We start from the raw sequence: 25509 nt of genomic DNA on the forward strand, positions 1-25509 counted from the left end.
GGATACATAGGCTGAATTATTTATAGAATCCTGGACCTTGGCATAATGGTTTTATTATGAAAAAATTTTTTTACTTCATTTTGGAAAAGTTCAAACATATATGAGTGGGAATAATTGTATGGTAAACTCCTATGTACCCATCACACAGCCAATCAACTCACAGCCAATCTTTTTTTTTTTTTTAGCCAATCTTTTCTCATCTATATCCCCAACTCCCTTCTATCTTACCCATATTATTTTGAAGCAAATCTCAGATACCATATCATCAATAAATATTTCAGTATGCCTCTCTAAAAGAGGTCTTAAAAAAATAATGGTACAATTATACCTAAAAATGAACAATAATTATTTACTAGCATAAGATTTCCAAGCAGTGTTTAAATTTCCAATTGTATCATAACTTTTTAAAAAGTTTATTTCTTTGGTTCAGGATCCAAATAGGCTAATATATTGTGATTGGTTTATAGCTTTTATTTTTATTTTAATCTGTAGATTCTCTCTCCATCTCTCTTTTTCTCTATTTCCTTGCAATTTTTTCATTGAAGAAAAGAGCTTCCTGTTGTCTGGATTTGCTAATTGCTTTGCCATGTTCCTTTGTCCTCTGTATTTTCTAAAACTTGATATTTGGATTCCAGAAGCTTTATAAGATTCAGGTTTGACGTTTTTGGCAAAACTACTTCATTGTGATAGTGTGTTCTCCCAACAGGAGGTGCACAGTGTCTGGCTGTATCTCTTTTTGTGATGTTAGCTACCTTGATGTGCAGTACCTACATCCATTCATTCTTACTAGGAATCGTTTGAATGGTATTTTGATTGTAAAATCATGAATTACAAGAATTAGAACAGCATTCTAACCGAACGTGCATTGTAGCAGAATTGCGTTCTAACCAATATGCGAATTTAATCCTAGTACCCTTTAACTCAATCATGAACATAAGTATGAATATCATGGTCCGTCTCATCTATACTGGAAACCATTACTATTTCTAATCCATCAACATCATGATTCATGTAAAATTACTCAAGCCATATGAAGTACAGTCCTTCCTAATTTAATGTGAGGCACGTGAAAACATAGTTGAACATATATGAAAAACCTACTTGAATAGCACATACAAACACTAAGGGGAATGAGAATGATTGCAGTGATTAGATACATAGGAATTATACAGGAATTATTTTATGTAGAGGGTAATTTAAGCAGAAGAGATAGGAATAGTGAAGGAGTTTGATGAAAAAGTCATCTCAGGGAAGACAAATACTGTGAGTAAAAGTTTGTCCGTAGGAGTGAGCAAACCCTGAACTAAGTAAATGAGAAATACCTAGTATAGTACCTAACACAAAATTGGTGTTCAATAAATGGTCACATTTGTAGGTTGCTATTACAATGAATTTATGCCTTCACTGGAATCACAGTGGAATTCAGCCACCTTTTAGATATTCTTACTCCCCAACTGTCCTTTGTATCTTAACTCCACCAATTAGTCCCTGAAGTATGAGAACTTGATTTCCTCAGAACAACTGTTGCTACCAGAGTCACAGGTCTGGGGTTGGAAGCAGACTGGGAGGCTTGGCAAAAGAGTTGGTGGAATAGGGAAAAGTGTGCCATGTCATCCCAACCCAGAACTTAAAACAAAGTCTGTGCAACTGTTTACATGATCAAATTCCCGGATTACCCCAAGAACCCAATGGAGTATTTGCATTACGTTTAAAAACCAGAGTTGAATCAGTACAATCAAAGGAGCCATCAGGCTAGAGGTGTCTGCACAGCTCTGCCTCCTAAAGGTTTTTTTGTGTTTTTTTTTGCGGTATGTGGGCCTCTCACCACTGTGGCCTCTCCCGCTGCAGAGCACAGGCTCCGGATGCGCAGGCCCAGCGGCCATGGCTCACGGGCCCAGCCGCTCCGCGGCACGTGGGATCTTCCCGGACCGGGGCACGAACCCGCGTCCCCTGCATCTGCAGGTGCACTCTCAACCACCGCGCCACCAGGGAAGCCCCTCCTATAGGTTTTAAGTGAGTGTTGAATTCAATCTAAAGAGAGCATGGAAACTCATGACTCAACAATTTTGCATTATAATCATCAAGCTTGCTAAAAGACTTGATCTTAATTATTCCCACCACAAAAAAGAGATGATAATTTATGTGACATGATAGAGGTGCTATCCCCCAAATGGCAATCATATTACAATATGTAAATGTATCAAATCAACATGTTGAACACCTTAAATTTGTGCAATGTTATATGTCAAACACAGTTCAATTAAAAAAATGACTCATAGTTTTAATTTGAGTTGAAACACCAAGTTATTTTACTTTTCACAGAAGGAACTTAAAATGACAATGCATAAAATTAAAGGAAACAAGGCCAAATAAGAAGGCCAGCAAGCAGCCTAGCAAAACCAAATGAAATGGTTTTTTTGTATAGGTCAAAGCTCATGAAATATCACCATTTCAGGTGATTCAAGTTTGAGTGAACCCAGCTGAGACCTGGATAGAACAGGGGCTATGCAAGAAGTACTGTGAAGACAGTGACAGGATAAAGAGATGGAGTTGAAGGAGAGAAACACAACACTGTCCACTTAGGCTTTAAAAGTCGTGTCTTTCCTGAACTGCAAACATGGCTGCCCTGGTTACCTGTGTTTTGTTTATTTAGAATCGAATGTGGAGAAAGAACCGTTCTTTTCATGAAAACAATTCTTGCATTGGAACAGACCTGAACAGGAACTTTGCCTCCAAACACTGGTGTGGTAGGTTGTTTGCTTTATTTCTAACAAATGTCTCTTCATTCAAAAGGTGGTATTCCTAAAAGCTCATTAATTCAAACTGATTAGAGGGGAGGCCTATCTGAATCAGAAGATAATTTAGATAAGAAACTTTTTGGTTAAACGTAGTGCTATGAAGTTTGACTCAGATCAGCAAAACACCCTTACCCTGTTCCTCCCTGCCATATCCATACCTTTAAAGAAGGAAGTTGGATTAGTTCTTTAAGGTCCCTTCTAGCTTCAAAATTCTAAAATTCTATTTCTCTGAAATCATAAGGAAGTGACCACTAAATTTCCTACTTTCATCAACAAATAGCATTCATTATGAGGATATCAAAGGCTAGGGTTGGGTGAGTACCTCCTATTTTCAATTGCTTTGGAAAATATTGACTTCTATAGTGCTGCAAAACATTTAGTGGGGTTTTTTTCCCTTTGGCTTGTGGGATCTTAGTTCTCCAACCAGGGATTGAACCCATGCCCCCTGCAGTGGAAGTGTGGAGTCCTAACCAATGGACCATCCTGGAATTCCCAGAACATTTTGTTTTGTATTCACTATTCACTTTCTTAAGTTCTTTCTTTCATGAATATCGTAAAGAGAAACTTGTGTCCAGCACTGTGGGAGCTCCTTGTTCCTTGATTCCAATGAGTTAAGACACTCAGTGAACACTGATTTAGGCATTTGGGGATATTGTCTGCTCTCAGGGAGGTAGGTGTTAGTTCACCATCCCCTCACTATGTTTCATAGTTACTACATTTAAGAAACGACTACAAAGCAACACTAAACTTAACGACTGAGCTGGAATCACCCATATTTTTGGAGGTGGGAGCATGTAACAACAAGGGAGCACAGCTACTGAAACCACAGAAACATCCTCTTCTCCCATTCCTTTACTCTACACAGTCCTAGGTACATGATCTTCTGTATTTCCTTTTAAAAAAAGAAGTGAAAATTCATGATTTTGAACATTTCATCATTATCCCAAAGTAGATATGAAAACTTTTCGGTTGAGTACTTACCTTTTCTCTTCATTTCCTCCTTCCTGTAAGTCAGAAACCCCATGAGGGCAGTGACCACTATCCATTACCTAGTAGTGCAGTACCTGACACACTGAGGGGTCTCTGAAAGCTATTCAAATGAACATGTGCATGAAATTTGTTGTTTTAAGAGAGCTACAGATAAAGTAAGTAAACAGAGGAAAGAACAGTTGATCCTGCCTCAGGCTAAAGGGAATCACTTAGTGGTTTCTTCGTAAGAGGCCGTTGTTAAGATTATTCAGTAAAAGTGCCCACTGAGCATTCTTTCATGTGTTTGTTGGCAATCTGTATATCTTCTTTGGAGATCATTAATCATTAGAGAAATGCAAATCAAAACTACAATGAGATATCATCTCACACCGGTCAGAATGGCCATCATCAAAAAAATCTAGAAACAATAAATGCTGGAGAGGGTGTGGAGAGAAGGGAACACTCCTGCACTGTTGGTGGGAATGTAAATTGATACAGCCACTATGGAGAACAATATGGAGGTTCCTTAAAAAACTAAAGATAGAACTACCATACGACCCAGCAATCCCACTACTGGGCATATACCCTGAGAAAACCATAATTCAAAAAGAGTCATGTACCAAAATGTTCATTGCAGCTCTATTTACAATAGCCAGGACATGGAAGCAACCTAAGTGTCCATCAACAGACGAATGGATAAAGAAGACGTGGCACATATATACAATGGAATATTACTCAGCCATAAAAGGAAACGAAATTGAGTTATTTGTAGTGAGGTGGATGGACCTAGAGTCTGTCATACAGAGTGAAGTAAGTCAGAAAGAGAAAAACAAATACAGTATGCTAACACATATATACGGAATCTAAGGAAAAAAAAAAAGGTCATGAAGAACCTAGGGATAAGACGGGAATAAAGACACAGACCTACTAGAGAATGGACTTGAGGATATGGGGAGGGGGAAGGGTAAGCTGTGACAAAGTGAGAGAGTGGCATGGACACATATACACTACCAAACGTAAAATAGATAGCTAGTGGGAAGCAGCCGCCTAGCACAGGGAGATCAGCTCTGTGCTTTGTGACCACCTAGAGGGGTGGGATAGGGAGGGTGGGAGGGAGGGAGGTGCAAGAGGGAAGAGATATGGGAACATACGTGTATGTATAACTGATTCACTTTGTTATAAAGCAGAACCTAACACACCATTGTAAAGCAATTATACTCCAATAAAGATGTTAAAAAAAAAAGTGCCCACTGAGGTGTAAAGACTGCCACAGCAGTGATAATTGGGCAAGGAGCCAGAGAAACAGCAACTAATATAAAAGACCTCTGAATAAATAGAGCTGACAGTTGCTAAGTGCTGGGCGGTTTATATATTCCATCCCGTGAGTTTCATTATCTACACATCATGGATGAAGAAACCCAGACTTTAAAAGGTTAAGTCCCTTGCTCAAGAGCACAGAGCTAGGAAGCGGCAGAGCTGGGATATAAAGCCAGGCCGACTAACTCCAAGTTTGTTGAAATTCTTCTAAGTCTGACAATCACTCTTCAGTTATAAGTTCCCTTTTGGAGCTTCTTTCATCCGCAAGCTCTTTTGCTGCTCTATTTTACTTAATGTTTTTCGTGGTAAAACTAGCATTACCTGGGCTTCCTTAGTGGCGCAGTGGTTGAGAGTCCGCCTGCCGATGCAGGGGACACGGGTTCGTGTCCCGGTCCGGGAGGATCCCACATGCCGTGGAGCGGCTGGGCCCGTGAGCCATGGCCGCTGAGCCTGCGCGTCCGGAGCCTGTGCTCCGCAACGGGAGAGGCCACGACAGTGAGAGGCCCGCGTACCGCAAAAAAAAAAAAAAAAAAAGAGAGAAAGGCAGGCTCTGTAAGGATAATAAGGATCATGGAGTAGCCCATGGAACCCAAGGACTAGGATGCAGGCAGACTTAGGAAGCAGACTAGAACTGGGCCTGAGGCACTATAGGGAGCTCAGTGGCTCCTTTCTTTCCCCACCTCATCTCTGCAATGCACACTGGCCTTCTCTGTGTCCCAATCCATGTGGCGATAATGATGATGATAATGCTGATAAACAAGTTATTAAACACTCAGTATATGCCAGCACTGGGAAAAGCATTTTATAATTTATCCATTTAGTAGATAAGGAAATTGAGGTATAGATAAGTTTAAAAAAATCAAGATTGACTTGCCTCTTAGGGCATGCCCAATAATTCTACTCTTTCTCAATCACTCTAGAAGATTGATTGAAATGCAAGTGAGTGATAAACAGCTTAAACGCCAAAATAGAAGACTAGAACTTTTAAAAATTACTGTTGTCTTAACAATTGACGGTGCCTTACTGGCACTTTAAAAAAATAAAATAAAACAGAAATATATTTGAAAGGAAAACTTCCAACATGTTAAGAGTTGACAGTGCCAGATGCCCCTCTTGTGCCACACGTGTTTTGTAAAATGTAAAATTCCCATTGAGTGAAAAGAATTTGTCTTGCTTGGTTGCTTTGGGAAGCCAGAGAGCATATGGGTATTCAGATTTCCTGCCGGGCCACAGAAGTTCTGTTGATATTGCATAGAATGGGGATTCCAAACAGTCCTTATAATGGAAGTCTAAAAGTAGTGTCCAATTTAAGGCCTCATCTTTCATTACCGTTATTTATTCCTATAAAGGACTAATTTAGATTACATCAACTTTTGACTTATTGGTTAAAAAAAATTACCCAAGCCATATAGCTATTAAATGGCAAAGACAAGATTGAAATCAAGTGATGGGGTAATTAACAATATGATACATAGCCTCTTATTGTAAAGAATGGTTATCACCAATGGTGCCCAATTTGAGTCTCCTAAAATAAGAGCATTGACTTCACAGGTTTGCCGTAAAGATTAAATGAGATATCGCCTGTAAGTCTTAGCAGAGTTCCTGACAGATAGCTTGTGTTCTTTGGATGTCAGCTGGTGATGTTATTGCTGTTATCTTCTTTGTTTTCAAGAGAGTCGCTTGACTGAAACTAGAATCTGCATCTTGATTTCAAGTTATCAGTGGAGGGATTCCGAATGGCAAAAGACAAGTGAGGGACCCAAATTGGGGCTAATAAACGGTTTCCAGGAGGGAAGAATCTTTCTGGGTCAGAGGTGGCTCCCTGGGGCTCTACCGCTGTGAATTACGTACAGAGGAGAGAAGTGATGGGAGTCAGGCTACCATCCGAAGTGATGTTTCGTATAATTTCTCAAACGAATGAACACATATCAGTCTAGCACCAAATATCGCCATTCCGTTTTACTTACTAAACCACTTTAGCAAGTTAGAAGTAGCACTGAAGGCAGACTTACATATTCTGAGTTCTCAAATGAGACTTTTATGGGCTGGATTAATTAGTGATTTTTAAGCTACACATATCAGAAAAACCAAACTTACAATGATGAAAGAAAATGGGGTTTATTTTTCTCTTGTAACCACAAGTTTGGAGGCAGAGCTGCCATTTCTGAGACTCTCTTAGCCACTTTCTCGGGGCTGCAAGATGGCTGCCCTCAGGCAGCAGCTGTTGGATGGCTTGCTATGAGGGCATGTAAATATTGGAATTCAAAATAAACATAAACAACATTTAGGGGACATTAGAAATATGTTCTTTACAGAGCTCGAGTGAATCCATTTATCTAAAAATGTTACACCCTATATATTAGGAGAATACATGGTCAGGGAGATCACAAATTACAATAGGTTGCATATCTACTTATGATTCCACTCCATCAATTTCACTACAGAGGAAGGTGCCTCGAGTTTCTCGTGCTCGGAAACCTACTGTGGACTTTACCCTGAGTCGGAACCAGAAGTGAAGGCAGTGGCTGATTTCCTGAGAAGAAATATCAACCACATTAAAGCTTATGTCAGCATGCATTCATACTCCCAGAAGATAGTGTTTCCGTATTCCTATAGCAGAAGCAAAAGCAAAGACCACGAGGAACTAGTAAGTGCCGCTTAATTAATTTTCTCATTAGCATTTCAGAAGTAAAACAATACATAGTTCAGGAATCAAAAACTGTGGGGAAAAATGTTCTGTAGAGGACAAAGGGGGATAGATGCTTTATATCTTGATCTAACATTTCTGAGAGTCACCCTAGGTCAGGGTTCATTGAGAGATTGTAAAGGACTGAGCCTTATTTTGAGGACATGAACTTCCGTCGAGCAGAGGGGCTCTCTAGGAAAATGTCAGACTAGCTCTTGGAACCTCAGGAGGGAACCAGTCTACCTTGACCTAATCTACATATGAAGCCATATGAACAAGGACAAGGACAAGGCTTTCTGGAATTATTGGTCTGTTTGTAGGTGCTAGCTTTCTACAACAGCCCGCCACAGATCAAGTCTTAGCACAATACTTATCGATTTGATACTAGCATTGGGAATTGTTTATACACTGACCTTCCTAACTTGCAGGGGTTTGGTCCTATTAAAAGCAACTCCAATTTCAGCATTGAGGCAAGACCTCCCTCCTTTTGTGGAATGCAGTGGATGATACAGTGAGTTCAAAGAGGACTCGCAGTTGGCTACCCCCTCATCACTTTTTGGTCCCAGATATTCTATGCTTGGGTTAATGGCAAAGGATGCAAGGGTTCTTGATGGATTGTGGCTAGGTTTGGACAAATCCTCATCCCAGATGCTCTCTAGACAATGGAAGTGCTGTGGCAACAGTCCACTTCTTGCCCAAGGTCTGATCTTTATGTACTGGTTTGTTTCTTATTGACTTGTTTTGATCTGGTTCTCTTAACAGAATAAACTATAGCCACATTAGGGGCTAGCAATTCCTGATGACAAATATAAAGTTATTTGCAGTTGCTAAGAATAACTCATTTAAAACAGAAACATCCTTGATACTTATGATTCCTTTTTCCTCTCAAGGGAAAACTTTTAAGGAAAGTTCCTTTATTGGTGTTATCTTTGAAGAAGTGAGAGGATATTCATCATGATCTGGAAATAGACTTAGTGTGATTTTGAATTATTTTTGGATTACTATCATCACAAATGTTTGTTGAGAGTTATTATGTGTAAAATACTGTGTTGATGGACATTGAAAGAAGCATCAGGTAGGACCCTGCCCTTTAAGAGAATATGAAATGGTTAGGGAGCTCAGCCATTAGCAATTGTTACAGATAGCTGTACTGTAAGGTATAGTAACTACTAAGTAAGTGACACAGATGGTACAACTCACTTCTGACTGGGATAACTAGGAGTGGCCTCATTAATTCATTCAGAAGGAAACAGATAAGTGAGGGGATAAAGTCCCTGTCCAGAGGGCTTATAATCTATTAAGGTGTGACATACTGTAAAGAAAAAGGAATGATAAAAGCGCCAGTGAAGTGAAGGAACAGGCACAATTCCAGCCAGATACTGAAAGATAGGATTTCTGTAAGTGGACCCGGAGGGGAAGACTTTCTAAGCTGAGACCAAGGTTCTCCCCACAGGAAGTATGTTCAGGGGAATGTAGGGTCAAAAAAAGGAAGTTGATCCCTCAGAAAGTAGATGAGGTCAGCCTGTGAAGGAGAGGTCACCTAGTCTGAATGTCAGAATCAATTTACATTTTATTCCGTAGATGGGGGGGGGGGGTTCCGTTAAAACTTTTGAGCAGAGGAATGGCACAACATCATATCCACTGATATTCCTCAGGTCCTTCAAGGGAGGGACAGTGAATACCATGATGTAGTGCCAATTTCAGAAAAGATCTGCATAAGCTAGAAACAAAAATAGTGGAACAGGGGACTTTGTTACTATCCTGCAGCACACCAGGGATGTAAACTGTTTTATTTGATGAGGCTTTGGGCGGTATTAGACATTTTACACGAAAAGGAAATAGAGTTTGTGAGAAGAATGAGGAGGGAATCATACATTGCTGACATACGTGTATCGTTTAGAGAAGCTGGTTTTAAAGTTTGGTGACGATTTTGTCTAGCTGTTTGCCTTTGAAATATAGTTAGACTTTGTTTTACAGTATAATTTTGTTACATATACTTTGTTTTACGAAATAAATGAATTCCTAAAGAAGGCGTATGAGAATTATTTTTTCTGCAACTTAAATAAAATTTCAATATATTGGAAGAGTCTGTGTCTAAAGCCACCCAACTGTGATTTCCGTAAAGAGAAAAACATTTTTAAAAGTTAATTTATTCTTCTCAATTTATCTCTTGGATAAATGCAGATTTTTTCATATATACAATTCTCCCCACACCCCGGCTCTATGGAGATATAATTAATTGACATAACATTGTGTAAGTACAAGGTGTACAATGTGACGATTTGATACACGTATATATTGTGAAATGATTACCACAACAAAGTTAATTAACACGTTCGTCACCTCACATAATTAGTTTCTTCCTTTGTGGTGAGAACACTTAAAATCTACTCTCTTAGCAACTTTCAAGTATATAATACAGTATTGTTAGCTATAGTCACCAGGCTGTATTTTAGATTCTCAGAACTTACTCGTCTTATAACTGGAAGTTTGTATCCTTTGACCAGCATCTCCACATTCTCCTCCCTCCACCACCCCCAGCCCCTGGCAACAACCATTCTGCTCTCTATTTCTTCATATATACAGTTTGATTGAATAAATATATGATTGGGTTTTTGTGTTTTTTTAAGAAACTGCTACCTGTCTTGTTTTAAAGCTGTACATTAACTGAAATTCCATATCTTATTGATTTCAGTCTCTAGTGGCCAGTGAAGCAGTCCATGCTATTGAGAATACTAATAAAAATACCAGATATACACATGGCAGTGGTTCAGAAAGTTTATGTAAGTATTTCTTCTTAAGATCTTAGGGGACTGTGAGGTACTAAGGAAATTTGTGTTTGGTTTTTCTGTGTGGATTTAATTTTTCTAAGTGGAATCTTTAAACATGGTCCCATGTAAAACAATTGGATTATAACAGAATTGGAAGCATGATAGCTATGACAGTACTGAACAAGGCTATATTAATACATAAATATACTAAAAAGAAACCAAAATGATACTTAAGAAATTATGCTCAGTGCTATAGAGTAGGGATTATAGAATTGGTATCACACTAGTTGAGTGAGACAGAAAAAGTCATAAAGGGTCAAAAGAATGTTTAAGATGCCCAGGGCCACCATGTAAGGTTGTGCAGGTTGAACACTGTACAAATCTAGGAATACCATTTACATTAGATGCTTTTTTAGTGGCAACCTGTGTCCAAGAGTATAGCTCACGGCACACTACAGTTGAATGTCCTTTGTTTGTATCACACTGATGGAACATGTGTGTGGCAAGCTCTTAACAAATATTTTAAATTAATTTCTGCTGGGAGATATTTGTTGAGGGACTCCTTTGTATCCACAGTGGGATAACAGACAATTTTGCTGTTTTTGAAACTGGAAGGGGAGATGGGAGAAGAGAAACAGAAAATAAGCATGTAACAAGGTGTCAGCAAACTATAACCCATAGGCCAAATCCAGCCTGTAAGCTAAGAATGGTTTTTCCATTTCTTAAATGGTTGAAGAAAACCAAAAGAAGAATAAGATTTTGTGACATGCGAAAATTACGTAAAATTCAAATTTCAGTGTCCACAAATAAAGCTTTATTCAAACACAGCCACACTCATTCATTTGCATATTGTCTATATAGCTTTCAGGACAGTGGAGTTGAGTAGTTCTGACATAGACTATGTGGCCCTCAAAGCCTAAAATATTAATTATCTGGTCCTTCACAGAAAAAGTTCGCCAATCTCCGATGTAAACAATTAAATAGTAAAATATAGTGTAATCCCATTGATAAGTGAACAACATAATATTAGCGTATAGGTTTGAAAATGACTGCCTGAGAGAGAGGCAGCTTAGCTCAGGTGGCCTGGAAAGGTCTTCCTAGGTAGGTGACATGTCTGGGAGACCTACCCAGTAAGTGGCTGCCAAACAAAGGTGTGGGAAAAAACCAGGGAGAGGAAATGGCATGTGAAGAGGCTTTGAGATAATATGTGCCAAGTCCCAGAGTTTCCTTTAACAGGTATGATTTATAGGGGGATAAAAACACATTCATATTAATAATCACATCCATATTATTTTCAGTAAATTACTTGAGCACCAAAGGTCTATTAGTAGAAAGTCCAGAATCTTCCTTTTCCTCCTCAATCATCCCAAATTATCTCAGGACAAACTGAGGCCAGATTGGTCCACGTGGTGTCTCTGTCTCTTGCTGTCACTGGTCTATCTCTGCCTTTGCCGACCCAGGTCCTTGCTCTGGGTCACAACTTCCTTTCATAATTCAGAGCTTTCTTGATTCCCATCCTCTCTCTCCTGTTGTTCCCCAAAGCATGACCATAGTGCCTCAGGGCTGGAGGCACTTCTAGAGCAACTTCTTGTTTTGACGAAATCATTCCATCTCCAGGCATGCATTCATTCAATACAAATCTGTGTGTGTGTGTGTGTGTGTGTGTGTGTGTGCGCGCGCGCGTGCGTGCGCACGTGTACATAAGTATAAAAAAAATTCTGGAAGAATAAATGCCAGATATTAATAATAGCTATCAGAAATATTTGCTGAATGAATAACAACTAATCCACTGTTGATGGATATTTTTCAATACTTCAGTATAAACAGTGCTTCAGTAAACACCTTTGTCATTAATTCAAGTATAGGTATTGGAAGGAGGAAAAATGATCACTTTGCATATTATATGAGTGTCTACCTGGAAAACACAAAAATAGAGTAACAAAGAGTTGAGTAAGGTGGCTGACTATGAACTAAATATAAACGAATCTATAACTTACTTATATACCAAAAACAATCAGGAAGAAAGTAAAATGGAAAAAAGATCCTACTGCCCCCCCCAATATACATGTATACACATGCAGACGTGTACATATAGATACATACATACATATATAGATTCATTGTTAAATGTATATATGTGCGCACACAAATCCATATGATCTCTATGAAAAACCTAGAAAACTTTACTGGTGTACATAAATGAAGACAAATAAAAGGAGAAACCCACTATGGTTTTGAGTGGAAAAGCAATACAAAAAAAAGTGCTAGTCATTCTAAATTAGTTTGTATATTTAATGCAGTCCCAATGAACACTTAAATGACTTTGAACTTCATTTGAAAGAATACATTTGGTAGAAGAGCTTGTAAAATTCTGAAAAATAAGATTAATAAAAGAGAATTTGCTCCAACCATGTATTAAAACACATTATAAACCTGTCATAGTTGCAGGGGTTTTTTGTTTTAATTATACTAATTATAAAGACACAAAGAAGCAATTATGGATAAACAAGAAGGTTCAATGTAAAGGAACTGAGCCTGGAAGTGACATCATTAGAAGGGAATAGTGAGTACAGAAAGACACTCAGATATATAAGATCTAGAATCTCATAAAGAAGGCATTTCAAACAGTTAAGAATGTTAGACATTGTTCAATTAATAGGGTTGGAAAAACTGGTGAGTTACTTAGAAAAAAATTGTACTTAGATTACTAACATGTCTTTCTCCAAAATAAATTCCAGATACATAAAATATTTTAACATAAAAACACTGCCATAAACCAAGTTGAAGCCTAAATGACCAAATAAGAAAAAAAAATTCTCCACATATTACACAGGGCTAATAACACTAATGCTGCTTTTATAAGTAATCTATAAAATGAATCAAGAAGAAAACTGAGCAAAGACAATTGATAAAAATATAAAGATGGTCAGTAAATATACCAAAAAAATGTTCAACTCACTGATAATCAAACATAAAGACAATTTGATATTATTTTTCAAATAAAATTGCCAGAAATGTATAATTCACATGGATGGTATGGGAATGGAGCATGGGCATATTCATTCATACCCTGCTAATGGAGGTATAAATTAGTTCAATTCTTTTGAAGGCTATTTGGCAACGTGCAGCACAACAGCACAACGTGCAGCTCTCCAAATAAATAATTATTAAAATTAATTACATCCAGCTTTACAGAGCAATGCTATGAGATCATTAAAAATGATAAGGTAGGGCTTCCCTGGTGGTGCAGTGGTCAAGAATCCACCTGCCAATGCAGGGGTTATGCGTTCGAGCCCTGGTGCGGGAAGATCCCACAAGCCACGGAACAGCTAAGCCTGTACGCCACAACTACTGAGACCATGTGCCACAACTACTGAAGCCAGCGTGCCTAGAGCCCATGCTCTGCAACAAGAGAAGCCACTGCAGTGAGAAGCCTGCACACCGCAACTAGAGAAAGCCCGCGCGCAGCAAGGAAGACCCAATGCAGCCAAAAATTAAAGAAAAAAAATGATAAGGTAGATTTGAACTCATTAATACATAAAGCTGGCCAGGATAGATTATGTTTAGGAATGTTCCTGAATAAGCTTGTATAGAATGATCTTATTTATGTAGGAAAAATATTATGTTAAAGTATGCACTGAAAAAGAAAGCACTAGAATATAAATGGTGACCATCACTCCTTGGTAGGGTTATATGGGTAATTTTTATTTTCTTCCTTAACCTGCTTTCCTTCAATCTCTATTTTCTTCCACAAACTTAGATTATTTAATAATCAGAAAAAAGCAAAACTATTTTCATTTTTAGGGAAAAAAATCCCATCTTGTTAGTTAACTTGAAACATCTGTATTTCAAAAAGTAATTTCTTATTTCTTTTTGTAGATCTAGCTCCTGGAGGTTCGGATGACTGGATCCATGACTTGGGCATCAAATATTCGTTTACAATTGAACTTCGAGATACAGGCAGATACGGATTCTTGCTGCCAGAGAGTTACATCAAACCCACTTGTACAGAAGCTTTCGCTGCTGTCTCTAAAATAGCTTGGCATGTCATCAGGAATGTTTAATGCCCTTGATTTTTTCACTCTGTTCCCATATTTTAATTTACTGATTCCAGCCAAACCAAATCTTTGTACCAGTTTCTTTTTAAGTTTTATCAGTTTTCATAAAAGGTTTTCCCATTCCTTGGTTTTGTCAAAGAACAAAATAAATGCTACCTTAAAATTAAGGCAGACAAGGGTTCACATTTCTTTTTCCTTTTTTTTTTTTTTTGAGAGGCTAGGTACTGATTTTTTTCTTTGATTCGCGACATTTGACTAGACATCTCAAGCAATTGTAATACCTACTTTCATGCAGAGCATTGCATCCTGAACAAAAAAAGGAAAGGCTGTCACAAGTACATTAAAGATTTCTGCTCCAAATTTACAGTAAGTTTCTGCTAACGCCTTTAAAAACACACCCGTGCATTCCGTTTGCTCCACTGTAATAGACGATGGCCGAGAAAGCAGAGGAGTGTGAAAAGCAGGACAAATATCGCCTGTCACTCCAGTTCAGCTGCTCAATAAAAACGTTGAGCGAATGAATGCAGTTATCTTCGACAACAAACGTGGCATTTTTGCATATTCACAACGGCTGTCTATTGTAAGAAATTATGTAATAAAAGTAGAAGACGCTTTCTCTTAAATCCACTGTTAATTGGGAATTTTATCTCTCCCGGGTTCCCGGTTTCTTTTCCAGGGTTAGCTCGTTAGGCACAGGTTTTTTGATTTCGACAGCACGCCTAGGAAGCGACGTTACGCCCAGGGGGCGCGTCCACAAAGGGGCGGTGCATACGCGCTGACGACTAATCTGGCAGCCGGAAGCTGCTTCGGTCTACAGAGGAACAGGGCGAGCTCTTGACTTCCGGCGGCATTTTGAGGCGATCCTCTTAGCGGCCTGATAGTGTTTTCCTTGTCTTTTCTTACTCTCCAGTCTCTCTTCGTTCCTTTTTTTCCTACGTCCCAGGCTCGCTTGACCCTGGCGAAGCGGCAGGCGGGTTCCGCTCCCCAGCCATCCCGGAGTCCCTCGGTAGCCGAGGACAGGTTCCCGGGAGCCGCGCGCACCTCCTTCTCGCTGTCGTCTTCCCGGGGCCAGGCGCGGGGACAGAGAGTCGCCTCCCCCGCTCCTTGGAGCGGCGGCGGCGGCGGTGCCACCTCCGGGCTGCGCTTGCGAAAGGAGCTCAGCGAGGAGGTAAGTTTGAACTCCGTGAATTGGCGTGGGTACCGGGGGAAAGGCGTTGGGTGGGCCCGGGATGGGGAGGCCCCGCTTGTCTTCCATCCCTGCTTGGGTCACGCCGGAATTTTGAGCTCTCCTTGAGCGTTCCACCCTTAACTCTGCAATAGATCCCTGTGCTCCTGACTGGTTTCTCGCCCTGGTTCTGATTCTGGCGAGTTTGCCTAAGGGGGCAAGTGGATTCAGGCTGGAGGCCTTGCTGGGTCACTACCATTTGATGTGAGCCTGGGAACTCTTGCGCGGTATTCGCATTGGTATGAGATGGAAGGGTGCCGGAGTATGGTCTTAGATTGAGAAGCTCCCTCTTTACACATTCCAGACCCGTTAGGGAAAGGTATCTTACTTTTGGTTATATTTGGTCTTGGTTATTTCCCGGCAGTGATTACGACGCAGGTGCTCGGAGTTGAGGAGTGCTACTTTTATCTTCACAGTCCCTAGGTAGTTAACTTTTGGCAACTATCTGTCAGAAACCCGGAAAGGTGAATGAAAGGAGAGGCTCTGATGTTTGGCATTGTCTCTTTCTAAATAGCTTAAAATAATTTATGTGGCTGGAAAATTATTCAGAGTCGATATCACGTGAATGATATCGGTAGGATCTTGTTTGTGGAGCGTAGTGTCGAGCTATTCGGTTGTATCCCGAGGTTTTCAGATAATTTGAACTACTTTGAAAATTATGGGCGTACGCAACCTCTTCAGGTTTTTGATTGTTTTGAAGAAATAATTTAAAAGTTTGGAAAAATCTTCACACCTCAAGTTTTCAAAGTTTTGCCAAAAATACTGTTGCAGTAGATCCAAATGCTTATGCAGTACAATACATGCGTATGTATGTGGTGCCGGTTATCGGAGTCTGGTTCTGCAGTGTTTGAAATTACTGACGTTAGAACCTAAGCGACAATGTTTTGGACAGTTTTGTGGACATATCTCTAGATTTTCGAATAATTTAGAATTTAATGAAATATTTCGATTATAACATGACAGTTTCACAAAGAGACTAAGAATGTAGGTGCAGGTATGTAGCAATTTGTGTCTAAAAATAGTTGTATTGTGAAACTAAGACTTTTACTGTGGGAATCTGGGAGGACCTAGTTTTTTCAGGTGCATGCCTCTTACGCGCTTCCTAACTATCGGTGATTCGAAATGAACATTGATTGCATATTTTAAGGTATGCAAATTTATCTGATTTTCATAATTATAAATTAAAACTAAAATCCCACAGGTGGATGCTATTTTACTTTCTGTACAAGTTATCAAACATTTAATAAGTTATCGGTGTTAACTTGTAATATGCACTGACATTTACATATAGAAAGCAGTTGTTTAACATTTATTTATAGAACTGGTTTTCAGTAAATTTTAGTCTTTCCTACCTCCCCCAAACCCCACTCTGCTTTTCATGTAGAGTTGAGTTGGAGCTTTTTCAGCAGATATTTAGTAGCAGTTGAAATGTTAACTGGTGTTGGTATATATAAAGTGTCTTCTATTCTTTTTTTGGTCGTTTTGTATGTTGCAGTTCTGTTTACTTCACATTATAGTAGTTGCCAGCATGGGATATTCTCCCTGCATAGTCTTTTTAACAAAATGTATTTTCTGCACAATGCTACAATATTGCCTTCCTCACACCTGTGTAGTCAGTTTAGTGCTGACGATTCTGTTTTGAATTCAGTTTGAAATTGTTTTAGTCTATCTACATATAAGCAATTGGCAAGATTGTTCAAGAAAGTTCTTTTTTTCTTATGTTAAGAAAAAATTCTCTCACACTATGCAACAAATAAACTTAACTGTTTTTCTTTCAAAACTAAGAAATATAAATATGAAGAGGTCTTATTTTTAATATAACACTTTTAATTTTAGGATGCCAGTGGATAGAGATTTATTCTCCTACCAGTTAGTACCAATAATTATGTAGCTTTAATTGCTTAGTTATTTCACAGTTTCCTAATATTATGGTGCTACTTATCCAGATTAAAGTGTTTTATGCTTTCATTTATGCTACCGGAAGATGAGAACTCAAAAAGATGTAATTGTGGATTGCAGTGAGAATACTAGAACTAATAAGTTTTATTGACAAGATTTTAGTAATCAGGATTCAGAAATAATTTAAAAAGAGGCCCCTGTGTCTCTCCCTTCTCAGTCATATTTATAGCATGAAGCTATGAGTACATTGTGATATTTGTAAGTTTCCGGGGGAAGGAGGACATTTCCCGTTTATTAAGACTTTTTGTTGTGTCTTAATAGATTTAAACTTTGTTTCCCATGTTTTTCATTTTCTTTATGCCACGCGGCTTGTGGGATCTTAGTTCCTCTGACCAGGGATCGAACCTGGGCCCTTGGCAGTGAGAGCTCAGAGTCCTAACCGCTGAACTGCCAGGGAATTCCCTTCATTTTCTTTTTCAGTTGAAAAAATATTAAAACTTCTGATATTTATTTACTCTACAAATGGAGAGGAGACATAGGAGAATAACTCAACAGACTTTTACCCCTGTCACTCTGGCTTTGCTAATAATGCTCGTGTTTGGGAAAGGCATGATAATGTGAGTGGGAGTGTGAGGGTTACTTAAAACTAAAGAACAAATTGAAAACTGAGGGAAAGCCTTCAAAGTCTCTGAGATAGGGAAGACTTTAATATTTACATTTTTCTTATTGTTTCTAATTTTTCTCTTATAGTTTGAAGCATTTACTTCTTATTGAAGCCTGTTCAGATATTAATTGAAAAACTTTTCCTCCTCTCATTCAAATCTACATTTTATTCTTTTGTGGTTTATCTTTCTCTTTGGGCCCAAATTTTTAGAGTGAAAATTCTAATCATCATATTAGATGGTAACATAGTTTTAAGTTAATATATATGAGCAAATGTTTTCCTCGTGTATTGTAGGTTATGTGTATATATTTAGAAAAATGGGATTTAAAATATTATATTTTGTATTTGCAGGCATAAGGCATTTTATCTGTGCAAAAATCATAAATGTTTCATAATAATATTTAGATAATTTGTTGACTGCTGATAGAAGTTCCTAGATAGATGATCAGAAGAATTTCTGTTTCTGTCAATTAGAAAAGTTCAATTTCTACTTTTTCTTTTATTGCCTCAGGGTTTTTTTTCTTTCTTCTTTTTTCCTGTCTAGGACCTCCCTGTAACCTAGACCTGGTCCTCAAACTCAGTGTCATTTTAGGCCAAGGTCTGACACTGTTGGACTCTCTAAGAAAAGAGAATACGTCTTTGCTTCATTGCTGTTCTTCCCTAAGTTGGAAGACTCAACAGTAGCAGAAGTAAAACTCCTGGGATAATCACTATGTAGGTGAATCTTGTAGTTCTTGATGTCACCTGTAAAAGCTACTTTGTCTCTGTTGGAAGGAACTTTTTTAGTGTCAAGAATACAAGTAAAGGGATAAGATTGGATCATTAGTCCTCACTTGATTGTCTGTTGCAGTCCAAACCCTTTGAAGTCTTCAAAGCTTATGTTAGGGATCTAGGATGGGAGAGAAGCTGTGAGACCCTGCTTTCCAGCGGTAGGTCAGAGGAGGAGAGGAGTGCTGATTCAAACAACAGATTATAGGTGGGGAAGAGAAACAGTAGAGTTAATAATACCTGGAGCCCTCAGAAAGACAAGAAAAGAGATATGACCAGTGTTTCAAGTATAATAATAAATAGCTTGTTGCCCCAGTTGTGCAAAACACTACTGTTGATTTTTTTTGGAGGAGGGAGGGTGTGTTTGGAGTAGGGGCATGTTGAGGATAGAGATTTTGGGGGCAGACCATTTCCACTGATAGTGGAAGGAAAAATGTAAGCTTAGGGTTACTTGTCTTGATGCAGTGTGGTGGGATGGTGTGCCTGTTTCCCAAGTTGTAGATAACTAATAATAACTAATAAGAAACTTTTAAAACACATTCATTTTTAAGTTTATTAATAAATGTTTTTAAAATTGAATTAATGAATGAGGATTTCAATGTACACCTGTATGTTTTTATAGTAACAGATAATGAGACTTTAAAAATTTGTTTTTGTTCTTTTTCCATATATTTTGTTACATGTTTACTTCTTATTGAATCTTAGTTATAAATTATAAAAAAGTGTTTTTCTCAGTTAATCAAAGCTCTACGTTTTCTAGATCTTTCTCAGCTCCACTTATCGCTTATCTTGGCTTTTATTTATGTTCAGTAAGTCAAATGTACATGTGGAATTTACCAACTTTTCCTTTATAAATTCACCTTTGGGCTGAGAATAAGCTCAAGAAAAGTTAAATCAAAGATGATCTTACAATACTCACTCTAGTGTGGAGGGTGGACCTCATAGTTCCTTACTTGATGAACAGTTGATACATAAGTGATTTTATGTTGCACAAATTCTTGTTCACTTATGTGACACTCTGTAATTTTTTTAAATTTGTAATTTCTTTAAAGTTACCTCTTTTGAATCACTAAAAATTGATTGTAATCGTAATTAATGATTACATTGTATATTAGAAAATAAGAATATAAAATTTTCCAATTTAAAACTACCATATTGTATCATATCATATTTTCCTTTTGGTTCATTACCTGTTAATTTGTCAAATGTCCATATTCTTTGGACCTTTTCAAAGTGTGACTTGACAAGAAGTATCTAACTGGACCAAACATTGTAATTTTTTTTTGAAGTTTTGATTCTGTACTACCATGATTTAATTTCCTTTTAAGTGATAGGACCTTACTTTGAAACCACATTAAAGAGCATTTGTGAACTTTATAGAGACCAGTTCTTTACCAAATGGAACTTTTACTTCTTTAGTTGACATCATTCATTCTAGTAACTTTTGACTACTAACAAAATTTCAACTAATATTTAGTGTATAAAGTGTGATACGGTTTAGTTCCTTTTTCTTTCTCTTAGGCAGTTCCTACCCACTTCCCACAGTAGTGTACTCTCTAGATTATTCTAGGTCTAGAATTTAACATTGTTTTCTAACGTATATCATAGTGCTGATATTTTCATTTCTAGTTGAATCACCTGATTGTATATTTTAGTTTCTAATGTTTTATTTACTTTTGTAAAATATTTTTATAATTCATCTTTCTTTTCTTGTTAATAATAATGGTAAATAGCCTGTTTATTTCTTTTAGCATCTTTGACTTTTATGTCAATTCAGTGCAGTATAGATTATCAAAACATCTTCACTTTTTCTAGTTCTACAGCCTGTCATATTTTGAAAGAAGGTCACTTATCAACATTGAGGGTTTTGTTTTTTGTATTAATGCAAAATAAATTTCCTGATTATGCTGTTCTTCTTTGGCTTCTGTAAGACAAAGAAAATATTTAAATAGTATTTTTCTCCCAAGCTGATTTTTGGGACATAGCTGATGTTATCACTTAAACTGTGTAAAACATAATTTCTACTCTGACTAAAATTCTTACCTGATTTTATTTTTGGCAAAGCTTTCTTTAACCGTTAACTAGTTGATGGAGAATGATAGCACAACTTTCTTTAAAAGACAGTTATTAAATTTTGAAACAACTTTTATAAGGAACTTAGAAACTAAACATTTTATAGTGTGTTTTCTGAAATTGAATGTACTATGGAAACTTAACTGTGTGAGTAGAATCTTACTCACTCTGTAGAAGAGGTAAAATTCTAGGCAAAAGATTCAAAATTGTTCTAAATTCACTAATAAGGTATGTCTTAGAAGACAGTTTCTGTTTACCTCTGTTTACTTGTGACCTCTCCTATGGCTTTTTTCTTCTGAGAAAAATCCCCTGTAATTTTGCAGTGTTATCTTATCTACCATTTTATCTACTTGTAAGTTATTGGCTCAGTTATTTAAAACTGAAGAATTTTACAGTTTGCCTCTCTCTTTTTTGGTTAAAGTAGTACAAAATGTCAAAAATTAGAAGGAAGGTCACAGTGGAAAATACCAAGACCATATCTGATAGCACATCCCGAAGACCCAGTGTATTTGAGAGGCTTGGACCCAGCACTGGCAGTACAGCAGAGGTGAGTTGTCACTAGTACAGTCACAGGGGTTCTCTTGAATTCCTGTTCTTCAACTTCTTATTTATATCACAGAAGTGAATAGGTTGTTGTATTGTAGGAATATTGGTTTAGTAAATTTTTTAAAATGTGTTTCATAAAAAAGGAGTGAGGTGGGCATTAGGGTTTATGGGCTTTTCTTTTTGATGTTTTTATTATTTGGGGAGTAATATATCTCAGGTTAGTTGGAATTTTGATAGCATTTATTTAAATTTTGTCCCACTAGCATCTTTTTTTCCAGAAATAAATATGACTAAATATGAAATTTACATAGTAATATCTGTCTCTTAGACACAGTGCCGTAACTGGCTGAAGACTGGCAACTGCCTCTATGGAAACACATGTAGATTCGTACATGGCCCTTCACCCCGTGGTAAAGGTTATAGCAGCAATTATAGAAGGTAAATTGAGAACTTTGAATTGTTCATATACTATTAGAAGATGGCTTTTGTAATTTATCTAGTATAAAAATCTGAAATACTACCATATGTTTGGTCAGATTTTCTATTTTGGTGGTAGTCTTATCAACAGCAAAGATCGACAGGATCTTTTTAGTTGTTAATTTCAAAATTAATAGAGATGTTTGCTTTAAAATTAATTTGCTCAAAAATTTGTTTTTTTAATATATGTATGGCTTACTTTCGTGCCCTGACCCGCAATTATGTATTAAAGTGCTGTTTAAGATGGCAGAATTTCATGGATTTGCTTTTAGTGAGGAGAGACTACATTCAACTCTTAAAATAGTAGAATTTAAATAAGTATAATTTTAGCTTTTTAAGATGTTCTAAATTCAAATCGTAATTACAAAAGATAATCTAATGCAAGCTCTGTAGGTTAAAATGCATTTGCCAAATCTCTTATCACAATATATTGAGGTAAATGAAAGTATGTATTTATATGTGGATAAATGTACTACCTATTTAGAATATCATTTTTCCTTTAATAAAGGCAAGGCTAAATTAGACTTTCCTAATAAAAATCTTTTATTTTTCTTTTGGCTCCCTCATGATGATTTTGTTATGGTGTTTAAAGATGTAACATACATAAAGATTGTCACAAAAGCAATTTAAACTTGATTGGTAAACAACTGATTTACCTAGTCCTAAAATTGAATGTGCTGATTGCTTTGGCTTCAGCAACAGTGTAAAAACTGAACATTAGCATTTGGAGATTTCCTTTTTAATTGGGTGAATTTTTGTGTATGTGTACAGATTTTGAAGTTTAACAGAACTTAAAATTCAAAACCTTAACATTAGCTGACTTTCTGTTCACTTAAATGTTGTACATTTTTAGGTTACTTGTGATGCTGAGTACTCTGTTTTATTTGTATTTAGATTGTCATCTGTCCCTTCTGTCAATGTGGGAAAGTTAGTCTTTATAAGTTTAATACCTGTATAAACAAACACATACCTGGGGAAACTGTTTCAATAATTTTAATGTTTTGCTTATATTATTACTGTAATTTTAATACATGCTTTACTTCATCTGTGACATTAACATACTCAAAATTTTTATGAGAGATGGTTGTGAGGCAAATGGGCAGAGAAATTTGTCTAAAATGGAAAAAAATAGTGTCATTACTAGATTTAGAATAAAGGATTTTTTGTTATAATTTTGCTATTTTGTGCATTTTTTTCCCCAATAACTTCCTTCGTATTTGTGTATTTTCCCTTTTTTTTATAAGGAAGAAAAATATAGTTCATAATATGATTCAGAGATGGAAAGATAAGTAATGTATTTCAGAAATGCTTACTTAGTCACAAATCATTTAAGTCACTGAGCATTCATTGTATGTAGAGCATTCTGTTAGGTACTCTTTAGGATAGAAACAAGTTTATTACTGTCTTATTATATGAAGGAAACTAGGGCACATAAAATTTACATGTGCATCATAATTATAATTTAAAGCATTTAAGTGCTGGTTCTTAATAAGAAGATCCATTTACCAGTTCAGCTTTAACTGTTAAAACATTTAATATAGATCTATAAAATGTGCATGTAAATGTTAATGAACTCCTTTGAAGTGAATTGACTGAAATTATTTTTTCACTAATCATGTGATTTGTATTAATGATTGATAAAGGACTCGATTTGATTGAACAGCTATTACTTGAAATAGATGTCAGTATTTTTGTAATCTGTTTATATCTTTTAAAAACATACACATTTTTTTTTGGTGGCTAAAGAGGGACATATCATTCCTTAACAACTATTGCCCTCTTTTAATGGTGCTCTAGGAATAGTCTTTTAAAGGCAGTGTGTTTTCTACCTCTGCTTTATTTTTCTCACTTAGTGATGGTGTGAAAATAATTGAACATCCATTTACCAAATTGCTAATATAAATTATGAAGCTTTACCAGTGTTAAATATAAATATGTATATTTTTCCTTAATTAAAAATGAGTATAAAAGCAGAGTATAAACTCACTGTTGAAAATCTTGCTTTGAATTTTTCAACTACTTTCTACTCTGAAATAATTTCAAATTTAAGAAGAATTGTAAGAATAACATTATTTGCTTTCATTCTTGAGATGCATAAAATATTTTCACAGTTGTTGATGTTGCATCCAACCATATACGTGTATAGATGATAATACTGTTGTTTCTAGATTAATTTTGCAGTGCTGTGGTTTAAAACTTTACCTTCCTACTCTTTGCTTTCGAATATAACTAATATATTTATGTGATTCATAGGAAAACAAATTAAGCTATTAATTACAAATTCCTTTCTCTCAGCTCACCTATAGTTTCTTATTAATATCACCAGTACCTGCCACCCCATGGAGTTTTAGTGTATGCATTTTGATTGGTATTGGGAGAAAACTTGTAAGTGATGCTTATATTTTTTTATATATTAATATATAAACAAATTTATTAGTTGTTTTTCTGAACTTTAGGAGCCACGGATAGTAGAAAAACTATATTGAGATTTGTGAGGTTATTTCTGTAAATATATTCTTATAAAATGTTATATAAATATAGATTTTTGTTGTTTTGTTTTGTTGTTTTGTTTTGTTTTTTGTTTTGTTTTTGTTTTTTGGTTCAAAGGTCACCAGAAAGACCTACAGGGGATCTTAGAGAAAGAATGAAGAACAAGCGCCAAGATGTGGACACTGAGTCCCAGAAACGAAATACAGAGGAGTCATCCTCACCTGTTAGGGTAGGAATGAATTTCCCCAAACAAAGTTAAATTTCAGTAGTGATTTATTATTTATGTTCTATTTTAAATATTATCTTGTGTGCTAAATATATGGTAAATGTGTAATATTGCATTACAGTGTTCTATATGGATAATGTAATTTAGAGGGAAAAAGTCCTCTGGAAAAACTCATAATTCTTACCGTTTTAGTTCTTGGTGGTAGTTAAAATGAAGGGATCTGGTTGGCAGAGCTCAAGCTGAACTTCATAGGGTTTCTGTGCCATGGTGATCATCATGAGTATTTAAATGTATTCTTAAGTTTTCGGAATTCAGCCAGCCATCGTTTCCTGCCTGCTTCCAAGAAGGGTTGAAGTGCCTTGCAGTACAACACTTTTAAATTAAAACAGTGAAGGCAAGGCATGGTGGTGACAGAAACTGAACTAGAAAGCACATATGATCACAGAATTTAGTGGTAAAACCAAAAGAGAAGCACAATTTATGATGTAGTTTATTGATTAAAAGAAAACATAGATGTTTGTCAGGAATGGAAATTTCCCAGA

General features: G+C 36.7%; 2 protein-coding genes across 2 annotated transcripts in view; both read left to right on the forward strand.

Annotated features, from left to right (window-relative positions):
* The window catches only part of CPB2 (carboxypeptidase B2), a 39794-nt gene extending 25028 nt beyond the window's left edge, over nucleotides 1-14766 (forward strand). The window contains exons 8-11 of the mRNA XM_032610935.1: nucleotides 2654-2747; nucleotides 7529-7731; nucleotides 10466-10553; nucleotides 14421-14766. Coding sequence (XP_032466826.1) covers nucleotides 2654-2747; nucleotides 7529-7731; nucleotides 10466-10553; nucleotides 14421-14605 — 570 coding nt within the window. The 3' untranslated portion in view covers nucleotides 14606-14766. The remainder of the gene's footprint in view (nucleotides 1-2653; nucleotides 2748-7528; nucleotides 7732-10465; nucleotides 10554-14420) is intronic.
* A 625-nt stretch (nucleotides 14767-15391) lies between these two features.
* The window catches only part of ZC3H13 (zinc finger CCCH-type containing 13), an 80197-nt gene continuing 70079 nt past the window's right edge, over nucleotides 15392-25509 (forward strand). The window contains 4 exon segments of the mRNA XM_032611205.1: nucleotides 15392-15767; nucleotides 21650-21775; nucleotides 22103-22212; nucleotides 24859-24970. Of these exon segments, the coding sequence (XP_032467096.1) occupies nucleotides 21659-21775; nucleotides 22103-22212; nucleotides 24859-24970 (339 nt within the window). The 5' untranslated portion in view covers nucleotides 15392-15767; nucleotides 21650-21658.

Source organism: Phocoena sinus, chromosome 18 (genome assembly GCF_008692025.1).
Source record: "Phocoena sinus isolate mPhoSin1 chromosome 18, mPhoSin1.pri, whole genome shotgun sequence".
Classification (NCBI taxonomy): domain Eukaryota; kingdom Metazoa; phylum Chordata; class Mammalia; order Artiodactyla; family Phocoenidae; genus Phocoena; species Phocoena sinus.